At 35.2% G+C, this 14648-nt stretch overlaps 1 protein-coding gene across 1 annotated transcript in view; it reads right to left on the reverse strand.

Moving 5' to 3' along the window:
- The window catches only part of LRP1B (LDL receptor related protein 1B), a 1778947-nt gene that overhangs the window by 214459 nt on the left and 1549840 nt on the right, over positions 1–14648 (reverse strand). Inside the window, exons 56-57 of the mRNA XM_057745031.1 lie at positions 12389–12572; positions 7720–7805 (exon numbers count right to left, since the gene is read on the reverse strand). Coding sequence (XP_057601014.1) covers positions 7720–7805; positions 12389–12572 — 270 coding nt within the window. The remainder of the gene's footprint in view (positions 1–7719; positions 7806–12388; positions 12573–14648) is intronic.

The raw sequence follows: 14648 nt of genomic DNA on the forward strand, positions 1-14648 counted from the left end.
GCAATATTTTGGAAGAGTTTGAGAAGGATAGGTGTTAACTCTTCTCGAAATGTTTGATAGAATTCGCCCGTGAACCCATCTGGTCCTGGGCTTTTGTGTGTTGGGAGATTTTTAATCACTGCCTCAATTTCCGTACTTGTGATTGGTCTGTTCATCTCAATGGGGAAAAACTGGAAGAATTCCCTCTAAGAACAGGAACAAGACAAGGGTGTCCACTCTCACCATTATTATTCAACATAGTTTTGGAAGTTTTAGCCACAGCAATCAGAGAAGAAAAAGAAATCAAAGGAATCCAAATTGGAAAAGAAGAAGTCAAATTGTCACTCTTTGCAGATGACATGATATTATATATAGAAAACCCTAAAGACTCTACCAGAAAACTGCTAGCACTAATTGAAGAGTTTAGTAAAGTAGCAGGATACAAAATTAATGCACAGAAATCTCTTGCATTCCTATACACTAACAACGGAAGAGCAGAAAGAGAAATTAAGGAAATTCTCCCATTCACCATTGCAACAAAAAGAATAAAATACCTAGGAATAAACCTGCCTAAGGAGGCAAAAGATCTGTATGCAGAAAACTTTAAGACATTGATGAAAGAAATCAAAGACGACACAAACAGATGGAGGGACATACCATGTTCCTGGATTGGAAGAATCAACATCGTGAAAATGACTGTACTACCCAAAGCAATTTACAGATTCAATGCAATCCCGATCAAATTACCAATGGCATTTTTCACAGAACTAGAGCAAGAAATCTTACGATTTGTATGGAAACGCAAAAGACCCCGAATAGCCAAAGCAATCTTGAGAAGGAAAAATGGAGTTGGTGGAATCAGGCTTCCTGACTTCAAACTATACTGCAAGGCCATAGTGATCAAGACAGTATGGAACTGGCACAAAAATAGAAAGGAAGATCAATGGAATAGAATAGAGAACTCAGAAGTAAGCCCAAACACATATGGGCACCTTATCTTTGACAAAGGAGGCACGAGTATACAATGGAAAAAAGACAGCCTCTTCAATAAGTGGTGCTGGGAAAATTGGACAGCAACATGTAAAAGAATGAAATTAGAACACTTCCTAACACCATACACAAAAATAAACTCCAAATGGATTAAAGACCTACATGTAAGGCCAGACACTCTAAAATTCCTAGAGGAAAACATAGGCAGAACACTGTATGACATCCATCAAAGCAAGATCCTTTTGGACCCACTTCCTAGAATCATGGAAACAAAATCAAGAATAAACAAATGGGACCTCATGAAACTTAAAAGCTTTTGCACAGCGAAAGAAACCATAAACAAGACTAAAAAGCAACCCTCAGAATGGGAGAAAATAATTGCCTATGAAACAACGGACAAAGGATTAACCTCCAAAATATACAAGCAGCTCATGAAGCTTAATACCAAAAAAGCAAATAACCCAATCCACAAATGGGCAGAAGACCTAAATAGACATTTCTCCAAAGAAGACATACAGATGGCCAACACACACATGAAAAGATGCTCAACATCACTAATCATCAGAGAAATGCAAGTCAAAGCCACAGGGAGGTATCACCTCACACCCGTCAGAATGGCCATCATCACAAAGTCTGGAAACCACAAATGTTGGAGAGGGTGTGGAGAAAAGGGAACTCTCCTGCACTGTTGATGAGACTGTAAGTTGGTAAAGCCACTATGGAAAACAATTTGGAGGTTCCTTAAAAAACGACAAATAGAACTACCATATGATCCAGTAATCCCACTCCTGGGCATATACCCAAAGAAAACCATAATCCCAAAAGAAACTTGTACCATAATGTTTATTGCAGCACTCTTTACAATAGCCAGGACATGGAAGCAACCTAAATGCCCATCAACAAATGAATGGATACAGAAGATGTGGCATATATATACAATGGAATATTACTCAGCTATAAAAAGGGATGAGATGGAGCTATATGGAATGAGGTGGATAGAACTACAATCTGTCATACATAGTGAAGTAAGTCAGAAAGAGAAGGACAAATATTGTATGCTAACTCACATATACGGAATCTAAAAATGGTACTGATGAACTCAGTGACAAGAACAAGGATGTAGATACAGAGAATGGACTGGAGAACTCGAGGTATGGGAGGGGGCGGGGGGTGAAGGGGAAACTGAGACGAAGCGAGAGAGTAGCACAGACATATATATACTACCAACTGTAAAATAGTCAGTGGGAAGTTGTTGTATAACAAAGGGAGTCCAACTCGAGGATGGAAGATGCCTTAGAGGACTGGGGCGGGGAGGGTGGGGGGGACTCGAGGTGGGGGAGTCAAGGAAGGGAGGGAATACGGGGATATGTGTATAAAAACAGATGATTGAACCTGGTGTACCCCCAAAAAATAAAAAATAAATAAATTTTAAAAATAAATAAATAAATAAATAAAAGTAAAAGCCTTAGGTGAGTATTTGACCAAAGAGAGACTGGGTAGTCAACACCTTTTTATTCCACATGGTAGAAATATGAGGAAACCCCTCCCTTCAGATCACAAATAATGCATTTTTTTTGGCAGATGAAAACACTGAACATGAATTCAGCTGATGGGCATCTGGATACCACAGCTCTTTGGTTTGCCAGTTCCACTGTTTCACTGATTTGATTTCAGGATTGTACATGAGGATCTTAGAATCCTCTCAGCTGTTGAGTTGTTCAAATGATTGCTTAGGGGTTGGTTTTATTCAGACCTATTGTTCGGGCTCATAGATTTACTACCCCAATGGACTAACAAAACCCGAATCAAGGTTTCAATTGTGATAACTTCGCTTTAAGGACTGAATATTTTATTAATGTAAACTCTTATGTATTAAAAAATAATTGACACTATAGACACTTCACAAAGCCCTAGAGATCTGTGCCATATCTTTATATCTGATGTAAGTTTTTTACATCAATATTCACCCTAAAGTTGTCATCGTCTCAAATTCTTTTTGGGGTCACTTATGAGTATTAATAGTCCTATAAGTAAGGATTAGCATCTGCAAGGAGACAGTTTTGTTTGTTTGTTTTGTAGTTTGCTTTGGTTTGGTGTGGGAAAGGATGGTTGTTCCCTATCCTGAGTTCAGTTTCCACATCTACACTCAAAATTCAAAATTTTATAATAACACTACATTAGAGATATACATTATTGTTATAAAACTCAGGCCAAAGTGAAATTACTGCTATTCAGATTTTATTTCTTTCCAATGATCTCCAAGACTAAGTATGGCCTATGTATGGAAGCAACTCAGAGAAGGTTCTTGCAAATACCAACTTTTTTCTTCTCTTAGCCAGGCAAAATTCTAGTGGTGATGGTGTTAAAATCATACGTTCAAATCTTATGCTTTTATTGGGCTTTTAAAGAGCAATCTCCTTTTCTTCAGCTCCAGATTATAAAGTTAACCTGCAATCGCCTAACCCGGCTATGCCCCGATGAATAAATGCAAGTGTACTTCTTACTGACAGCATCACTAATCAAGAATAATAATTATAAATGCTAAAAAATGCAACTAAGATCCAGTCTCAGATTCAAAAATTCATTAAATATCCATTCACACCGTAGAAACTGGAGGACTCCTTAACTAAATCCATGTAAGCATTCACATCTAAGAAGTTGTCTATGCAGAATCAATTAAGTTTCTAAAACATAAATTGAATATATTCCTAGTTCTGTAGAAGGTTTAATAAATTCATTTCAATAGTAGTCTACAATATTCTTTCTGTTCAAATGCTTTTCACACTGGAAGAATAAGGTAAATGGGTTAGGGTTCTGTGATGGCCAGGGAATTCAGACGGGTAAATTAGAGCTCTATAGGGAAAAGGTGGAGAGAAACTTGTCTCTGACTTTAGCAAAGATTTACCCACAATCCCCAGCCATGGCAGAATTATCCTATTCCTTTCTTTACAATAATCAATTTAGATAATGAAAATCCAATTCCGAATTTAGCAAGTCAACTATAATAAATTAAAGCCGGGAATGCAGAGAAATTGAAGCTCTGAATTCTGACATATCTATCCAGCCAAACTGGTCATTTTTCTACGGCTTTACCCTTAATCCCTGCAGAAAACAGTGCAAAGCTCTCTCTGCAGAATCATATGCAAGGAACATTAAAACAGCCAAAGGCATGGTCAAAATAATGTCTAAAAACTAGAGTCATCCCAGTGGTTTCAGAGCTGAAAATTGGTTTCATCAAAATCCTATTTGCTTCTTTTATTTCTGTGGCTGAAGATTTGCACCCTTTGGTTCAAGATGATTAATTTAGGAAATTGTGTTTTGTTTCTCTATACAATTTTACTGGAATAAAAGGCACTGCTAGAATTGAATTGGATAACATATTGGAAAGTTACTTGATTAATTTTCATTTCTAAAACCCATGTTATTAAAGTACATTTTCTAAATGTGTTGTATGAATTTAAGTTATAGCTGTCCTAGCTACAACTATGTTTTAGAATATATAGGGTAAAAACATTCTACCGGTTGTTATAACTTTACGCTATAAAGCTTCATGAGATTGTTACTGAATACAATAAAGAGAATAAAATTTAAGATATTAGGATAAATTTCTTTTCCTAATTATCTACAGACAGTATTCCCAAATAATTAAGGCAAGGATGTTGTCTTTTCATTCATTTTTAACTGAAAGAAAATGTGGAGAGACAATTACTGCTATTTTCTACTTCATTCTGCATAGGTAGACAAAATCTTTGAGGAAAAAAAGTGGTTTTTATTACCTAGAACTCCTTGAAAATTTCTATAATGCCATGATGAAATTGTGATTAAAAATAAGTTTCCTAACAAAAAATGATGTATTTCAAACAGCCTGCAGGCAAAAATTTAAGGCTTATCTTTAGTTTCTTGGGTCTTTACATCCTTACTCAGTCACCACTAACAAATGCTCACCAAAGACACAGGTGTTCAGGGTCCTCGTGCATCTCCTTATCTTCCTCACTCCCACTCCCAGTTCCACTAAGAAACTGTTTGAAATTCATCCCCGCTTATGTACTAGTGATTGACAACAGTCTACAGTTATATCACCAGGAAAAAAAACAAAAAAAGCACTATAGGAACGTGTGATTTAAAATGGTTTGGTTGTATGAAATAGACTTACATAATGCATAGAGAAAAGAATCACTTTGCTCCATTAAGAACAATCCCTGATAACATACAAGCCATGAAAGGCAAAAAAAAAAAAAAGGGATAGCAGCAGAAATGTCTTGAGCCACAGGGTTGGAAAATAAAGCAAGGAGCTGCCATTGAAGCTCTGTTATAGTTCTTTCATGAAGACAGTAAATATTGTTGCTATATTAGTTAAATTTGTGGTTCAGCTGAGCTTATAAAGAGAGTATTCTAAAAAGAGAACTTTCTCCCTTTGAGATAGCACAGTCTAAAAGGAAGAAATGCTAAAAACAAAACAAAACAAAAACAAAAACAGGGACTTCCTAGGTGGCACAGTGGTTAAGAATCCGCTGGCCAATGCAAGGAACGTGGGTTCGATCCCTGCTCCAGAAAGATCCCACATGCCGCGGAGCAACTAAGCCCATGAACCACAACCACTGAGCCTGCTCTCTAGTGCCCATGAGCCACAACTATTGAGCCTGTGTGCCACAAGTCCTGAAGCCTATGTGCCTAGAGCCCATGCTCCACAACAAGAGAAGCCACCTCAATGAGGAGCCCACACACCACAATGAAGAGTAGCCCCTGCTTGCCGCAATTGGAGAAAACCTGTGTGCAGCAACGAAGACCCAACACAGCCAATAAGTAAATAAATAAATTTAAAAATAAAAAATAAAAGTCACATCCATAAAAAATAATTTAAAAACAAAACAAAACTTAGTAAAAAGAAATTAAACATGCCCCCTTTCCAAAGACCATGCAAGAAAATCATTAGCTTGCACAGCTAACCTTGAAGGTATAGAAAGGCTTACAGAGGGTATGGAGACACATTCTTAAGAGAAAGAGATAATTTTCAATATTTTGTAGGTTTGATATAAGCTTAAAATTATACTGCACTGGAAAAAAATAAACAAAATATAGAAAACCATTGGGAAACAAAACCTTTTCCATTTTAAAGCAGTTATGTAAACTTAAACTATCTCCCTATGGGTATTATTCATCTCTTAAAGAAATAGTCATCTAATTCTTATATTTTAAATAGACTTCTGTTTTTACAAACAACATGATTTTACCCAATCTCTTAAGCTGCATTACTGGAGAAAGAGGCAGTACAATACAGCAGATGTTGGTGGCACACTCCAAACTCAAGAACAAAAGTCTAAACCTCACAGACATTTCTGAATAAGGCACTTCACAATAAGACATTTCCGAATAAGACTTTCTGAATAAGGTAAGCACAAGGAAAATTGGAGGAATCTGGTGAACTGAGAGCATGGACATAAATCAAAGTGGCAGCTGTTACCCAGCTTGGCTTGTGCCCATTCAGGGATGTGTGCCCAGCAACGCTACACCTTCTTATGTTTTCATGAGTGGCTAGAAATCTGGATTTTCATGTGAAATTTTCATTTTCAATCTGCGACTTCAAGAGAAACTGGAAAATCCAACTCTTTGGGGGAATAGTCAACATCACACTTGCTAATGAGTGTTTGCACTTAAAGGGAGGCTAAATTCTTAAGCAATATGAATGAAACTCTAACAATAGCAATGGAGGTACCCATGAGTGAATGGAAAAATATCTTTAGTTAAGTATTCTTTTTTTGATGAAAAATCAGCGCATGAATGGCCTTCTTCATCTAATGCCTAATGCTGGCTTAAGCATACTACAAGAACAAGAAATATCCTTATTTTTGGCACACTTGTTCTAGACAGTGCTACCACATATTCATGTCGCTATTGCAGTTTGGGGCAAAGAGAAATCTGCAGCAGGACAGATACAAGCCAAATCTTTCCAAAGAAGCTACTTCTCCTGACAACTAAAGATATGCTAAAACTAACTGTGATTTCTCTAGTCCATGTAATAATCAGTCTAATTTTAATGATTTGATTTCATGCTATTTTCACTGCAGAATAAGAAAAAAAAAGGTTGAGGTAAGCAATCCACATTTCTATCCTGTCATAAATGGAAAGCATTCCCTTTCATCTCAAATAGTATATATAAGTAAACTCTGACATAGAACTTAAGCATCCAAACAGATCACCAGCCCAGATTTTCTGCAAGTAGATGGGTTGAGGGATGAAAAGGGTAGGGCTGAACATACGTACCTCATAACCTTTTAGCCATGACTGGATTACAGCCATACTTTTTGCTCCCTTGCTAATTCCAAATCTTAAAGCTAGGAATCATCAATCCCATGTTATTCCTTAGTTCTATGAACAGAAACTTGAGGTTCTGGAAGATATGTTTATTTTTAAATCCTAAGGGTTGGGGGGGAAGGGATTTGCGTAATGCACAGAATACCTTAAAAGAGAATTTTATACTTTCTCTAAGCTAGCTATTCTAAAGATAGTTTTTTCCTTGCATTAGTTATAGTTTGCATATTTTACTTTCTTTGATATTGTGTGATGTCACAAGTTGGAGGCATCACCTGGACAATTCAAACAAAACAAAGTTATGGTAATCTTATACACATACATGCATATATCCATGAATACACACTTCAAAAGTTCTAATTATAAGGTATTACTACAACTCTAATGCATATCTAGAGTGACTGTATTAAATATTATGAAATCATCATGGAAATGCCATACCTGTTTTAAAAGTGTGTAGTTGGAGCCATCAGTGCTAATTTTCCTTATCTCATGATGATCGGCAAGAATTAGAAAAGGTTCTTCATCTAAATACCAAGACAAGAAACATGTCTGACTTTTAGTATTTCTGGTTTTCAACTCTGCTTAGTCTCAGTTTAGTTACTACAGCAATGCAAGTTCAAATGCAGTGCTCCCCGGTAGATTAATGGTTAAAAAATTCATACTGAGTACCTCTATTGATAACAATATGAAAAGAAAGCAGATGCCTGTGCAGTACAGAAAATCTAGACAATTTCAAATCTCTCTCTTTCCCTCAATTTTGTTGAATATTAAGTTATCCAATTCACTTGAAGTTAGTGGAAAATACCTGCTGTTAAAATCTTATATTTTGTCGTTCCTTTTTTTTTATTGGAATACAGTTGATTCACAATGTTGTGTTAGTTTCAGGTGTACAGCAAAGTGAATCAGATATATAGATATAGATATATAGATATAGATAGATATAGATACTTTTTTTTAAGATTCTTTTCCCATATAGGTCATTACAGAGTGTTGAGTAGAGTTCCCTGTGCTATATAGTAGGTTCTTATTAGTTATATGTTTTATATATAGCAGTGTGTATATGTCAATCCCAATCTTAAATGGTACAAATGAAAGTATTTTAAAAATATAGAGGCACAGATGTAGAAAACAAACCTATGGTTACCGGGGTGGGGGGGAGGGGGGAGGGATAAAAATCTTATTTTTAAATGAATTTCAGAGAAGGATAACCTGCACCTATCTTAGAAAGCTACAGTACAGCTAAACATTCCTATAATCAGAAAATTCTTTCTTGATAATCAAATAACCAGCTTATGCTCTCAGAATAACTTCAGTGAAAACCAAGAGTTTCACTGCCTACATATACATTTTACATCTGCCTGGGGGCTTCTCTTAAGTAAGAGTCTACTTCCTTCTTATTCATCCAACATGTTTTAGTATCTTTTTTGTCCTAGAATCTAGGAAAGATAATAAAAATAATCCAACCATTCTTCATCTATGTAAAGATCAAGCTGTTTTTAATCATCTTTGTTTCTATGCATTCATATATTTAGTTGCCTGGTAAGTAAATTTAATGTCAGCATAAAGTAGAAAAAACAATGAAAAAGATAGTCACTCTATGTAATTTAATAAGGACTTTCTTGTAAATCATTTATTGTTATAGAGTTAGTGTCCTGTTTAATTTCTGTTCAAACTTATTTCTTTCCTCCTTTTATCCTTTGGTTTCACTATATATATAAGTACACATACACACACCCCCCCACACACACACACATATGTAGGGCACTATGTTATGTTTTAGCATACTCTATGTCAGGGATCAGAAATGTGTGTCACAGATGCTGGACATTACCTTCTACCAGCAATGGCAGCACCTCTAGCCATTCAAGTCTTCCTACTGAGGTTACATTGAGACTCAGAACCCTACTCAAAAGGGTCAGCTCTCAAATTAAAGGTGCCTTGCCATCCCATCAATATAGTTCTACATTTATACATACAAAATTAAGAAGCCATGTTCTACCTCAATATTTAGGCAGTTTTGTTCTTTACAACTTATATGTTAGACCTGAAATCTTGAAACTTCTAGAGGAAAACAGAGAAAAATCTCCTTTACACACATAATCTCCTTTAATCATTGTCCTGGCAATGATTTTTTGCCTGTGACACCAAAAACACAAGCAAAAAAAGCAACTTACAAGTGGGACTACATGAAATAAAAAAGCCTCTGCAAAGCAAAAGAAACACTCAACATAATGAAAAGGCAACCTATGGAATGGGAGAAAACACTTGCAAATAATATATCTGGTAACATCCAAAATATATAATAACTTATACAAATCAATAACAATAAAATGAACAACCTGATTTAAAAATGGAAGAGGAACTGAATAGACATTTTTCCAAAGAAGACGTACAGATGGCCAACAGGCACATAAAATGGGGCTCAACATCACTAAACATCAGGGAAATGCAAATCAAGACAACAATGATATTGAGCTGCATGAGCTGCTTGTGTATTTTGGAGATTAATCCTTTGCCAGTTGCTTCATTTACAAATATTTTCTCCCATTCTGACGGTTGTCTTTTTGTCCTGTTTATGGTTCCCTTTGCTGTGCAAAGGCTTTTAAGTTTCATTAGGTCCCATTTGTTTGTTTTTGTTTTTATTTCCATTATTCTGGGAGGTGGGTCAAGAAGGATCTTGCTATGATTTATGTCATAGAATGTTCCACCTATATTTTGCTCTAAGAGTTTTATAGTGTCCGGTCTTACATTTTGAGTTTATTTTTTGTGTAGCATTGATATATACACACTACCAAATGTAAAATAGATGGCTAGTTGGGAAGCTATTACAGAGCACAAGGAGATCAGCTTGATGCTTTATGAAGACCTAAAGGGGTGGGATAGGGAGGTTGGGAGGGAGGCTCAAGAAGGAGGGGTATGGGGATATATGTATACATGTGGCTTTTTCATTTTGTTGTACAGCAGAAACTGATACAATACCATAAAGCAATTATACTCCCATAAAGATAAAAAATAAAAATAAAAAAAAAATTTTTAAAAGACAACAATGAAATATCACCTCACACCTGTTAGAATGACTGTCATCAAAATGACAAGAGATAAATGTTGGCAGTGATTGAAGAAAAGACAAGCCTTGTGCTCTGTTGGTTGGAATGTAAGTTGGTGCAACCACTATGGAAAACATTATGAAGGTTGCCCAAAAAATTAATAGGACTACCATCCACCAATATCATTTCTCAGTGTATATCCAAAGGAAGTGAAAACAGGATATTAAAGATAAATCTGTACTCCCATATGATTATAGCATTATTCACAATAGCCATGACATGGAAACAACCTAAGCGTCCATCAACAGATGAAGGGGATCTGTTCAGCCACAAGTAATAATAAAATCCTGCCATTTGAGACAAGGTGAATGGTACCTGAAGAATTATGCTAAGTGAAATAAGTCAGGCAGAGGAAGACAAATACTCAATGATATCACTTATGTGTGGAATCTAAAAAAGTCAAACTCATAGAAACAGAGAGTAGAATGGTAGTTACCAAGGTTTGCAGGGTGGGGGAAATGGGGAGACGGTGGTTAAAGAGTACGAACTTTCAGTTGGAAGATGAATAGGTTCTGGGGGTCTGATGCACTACATTGTGATTATATATAACAACACTATATGCTTGAAAGTTGCTAAAAGAGTAGCTGTTAAATGTACTAACCACAAAAGAGAATTGGTAATTATGTGAAGTAACAGAACCGCCATGGTCATCATATTGCAGTATATAAGTGTATCAAATCAACACATTGTATACCTTAACATTACACAATGTTATACGTCAATTATATCTCAATAAATTCTGGGGAAAATATCTTGCCTCTCTTTCCCAAAAGATTTATGAATCAGGAACACTCGCTTTTATATCAAAATTGTTACTCGTTTCTATTTAATATTGTTAATGGAAAACAACTATAGCATGTATACATGATATAACAAGACCCAAACTAAAATGATTAGCATTCATCTCCTTTATACGGTCTTCTGTGAAAAGTTTAAAGTAATGGAAACATTGACAAATTTTAGATTTTATCCCTTCTTCTTATCCCATGTCACTAAATGAATGATGTAGTAAGCAATGAGCTGGCAAAAAAAAAAAAAAAAGAGTAGGCTGGCAAAGAAAACACTGGGCTCCCAATAATACACAAATTTATTCAGAGATGAATACTCCAAGAATAAGTAAGAGTGGAATGAAAAATTGAAAAGAGTTATTTTTTTCTCCATAATGTGCAAATTTTTAACCAGTTAAAAAACTTTTTAATTTCTATCCCTGTTACTTATTTCATGAAAGTAGATTAGAAAACATCTAGTGTTTTAAACGTTGCCATCAATATAAATGTATATGAGAAACTGGCAATGCTATTTGATTCATTTTACTCAATATCAAAGAGGAATAGAGACACTATGCACCATTTTCTGCCCATTTTAAGTTATTATTATATACTACTTTGCATCATTTTAATAAATTTGACTCTCTCCCCGATGAATCATAATTTGTTTTAAGTTATAGGCCATATTTTATTGAATTCACTAATTTACAAAGTCAAACACATTACTTGAAAGAAACAGAAGCTTAATAATGCTTGTTGAATCACTGGAAGAATTCAAATAGTCTTCGAGGCCTGATTGGCTGTTATTGTCATCATTATTACTATTATTATTATTGACCTGCTGTTCTCCTGGGCATGCATATATGAGTGTGTGTGTGGTGTAGGGGAGAAGGAAAAAAATATTAGGACACTGTCACAACAGGCTCTTTAATAGTCTTGGCCAAACTTGCTCCCAAGAACTTGGGAAGCAGTGCTAGAGATAGTTCCTTTTACTTGTCTCAAAATCTAGACACTTAATAATTCACAAGACCATACTGTAAGGGTATTACAAACAGAGCAGTGTGTGGACAACACACAAAATCAGAGTGACAGATTTCCACATCAAGGTAAGTAGAGGAGAATTTTGATTTCTTAGAAACAACAAGGAGGAATCAATTTAACAAGAATAGCTACAAAATCCAGGATCCATATGTATAACTGAGGCTGTATCAGTGGACAAGTTCAACTCGATACCTGAGAGTGATTTGCAGCCATTAGGGTTCTCAGGTTGTATTTCATATCCATCCGTACAGAGGCACTTGTAGGTCCCATATGTATTGATGCATTGCTGGCTACACGGAAAGCCCAAAGAGCATTCATCAATGTCTACGCATGTTTTACCATCATCCTTCAGTTGAAATCCAGGCCAGCATTTGCACTGGAGAATGAAAAATGAGCATGGTCAACTCATATCATTGTCACTGTCTTTTCCTTTCGGATATCCGTTTAGTATGATTCAAGCAAGAAAATCACTTAAGAATAGTTAATGCCAAGGCTTTCTGCCCCCTAGCAATTAAACTTGAATAAGAATTACATATAGTATGTACAGTTTAAGTTACAAAAGCATTCTCTCAAATATCTTCGTTTGATCTTCTGAGGTTGACAAGATCACAAAAGTTAACTGACATCAATCAGCAAGCCATGTTGGCTAGAGAATGGCAAGGAAAACAAAACTAAACCATCAACTTCTTCTGTGTTTTTTTTTCTTTCTATTGCATTATATTGTGTTTTTAGAAGACTTTAACAATCATAAGGATTAACCCTTAAGTGGAGCTCTGAAGATTCCTAATATTGTCACATATATTATTTCATTAGAGTCTTACAGAAATCTATGATGTAGGCACTATTATTAGTTAACCCATGAGAAACCTAGAGGCACAAAGGTGAAATTGTGTAGATAAAGCCAGTAGGAGAGCTGATTCTCTCTGTAATTTTTAACAAATAATAAGGCTCAATTGATATTTATTGGCAGGGTCTGATTCCTTAACAAAACATGTTGATATCTGAAGAAATAATAAAATTAACATAGTTTCCCCTCTATAATTAAATCAATGTGCATCATCAAATCTTTTTTTTTCAGCATCTCTATCATGTTCTATATGACTCTCTGATGATTATATGATATTTATTAACTGACATATCAGTTCCCAGTACGTCATGCCATATATGTCTTTGCATTTCTGAAAATAAATGGGGGCTGTGATTAGTCTTTCAGTTCTATAGTCAGTCCCTGCCAAGTAGCATATGAGAATTATACAAAATGAACCTATAATTGGTCAGATGACTATCAACATGTTAACTTTCACCAAGACTATTTAGTGGCCTTTGACTAAAGGCACTTGTGAGTATTGAATAGGATAGTGAATCAAGTAGGAACTCTAAGTTGTCAAGAAAAACTAGTATTCAAGAATTATTCATAGTAAACGTTTGAGCCTTTGTTTCTATTGGGAAAATATTAAAGAGAGATATTAAATAATCAGCAAACAATTATTTGAGGGGTAGAATATTCTTAAGTACAAAAAAGTGGTGTTCATTATACAGAGGAGAAGGAGCATTGACTTCACCTGAAAGTGCTCAAAAGATAAATGAGTGTCTTTTCCTAAGTCCTTTGACAAGAAATGAATCTCTTTAAGCTCTTGGCACTTTTATCTTTAACAATTTATACCAATATTTATCTAATAATCCTAAGCATTTATAAAGAATTTCTTGTAATCTACAGAATCCACTAGCAAGGCAGCAAATCAAAGCAAAAACCACAACTTAATTTCCCAAATTCTCCTCATAATATTTTAGCCTGTGACAATATTACTTTTTCTGAGAAGCCTCATCCTACTACCTGATGAAGAAGTCAGGGGAACTGGTGCTTATGCTATGTCAAAAAAAAAAAAAGGGAGAGAGAGAGAGATGCTAAATATCACTGAAGTGTATACATAAAAATAGCTAAAATAGTAAATTTTATGTTGTATATTTTACCATAATTAAAAAATTAATAAATTTTTTCAAAAAGGAAACTGAAAGGCTACAAAAAGACATCACTAAAAAGAACTGGAAATTAGATCATGTGGAAGCCAGCAGACACACAGGCAGACATAGAGTAGAGTTGAATTCAAGGGGCACTTCAGGACAGGTGAAAGGACATTTTACAGAATGCGTTAAATTGCTCTTGAAAAGGGTATTACGAAAAGAAATAGTGTCCAAATTCTAACAGGGTTTCTGAAAATTACTTTGAATGGCTAATGTCAGGCTTACAGAACTACTGTATCAGATAGTCGGACTGGATAAAAATGTACTTATGGAAAATTAATTTCTTGAAGGTAAAATTGGTAAAAGTTACCAAATGCAAGACATTTATATAAACAAATGAAATTAAGATGTTTAAGGTTTACAGTAAGTTTTTTTAAAAATGTGTTTATTGAAAGAGAAGATTTTTTAAAAAGATAACTTCCTCCCCAGC

This window comes from Hippopotamus amphibius, chromosome 8 (assembly GCF_030028045.1).
Source record: "Hippopotamus amphibius kiboko isolate mHipAmp2 chromosome 8, mHipAmp2.hap2, whole genome shotgun sequence".
NCBI lineage: Eukaryota > Metazoa > Chordata > Mammalia > Artiodactyla > Hippopotamidae > Hippopotamus > Hippopotamus amphibius.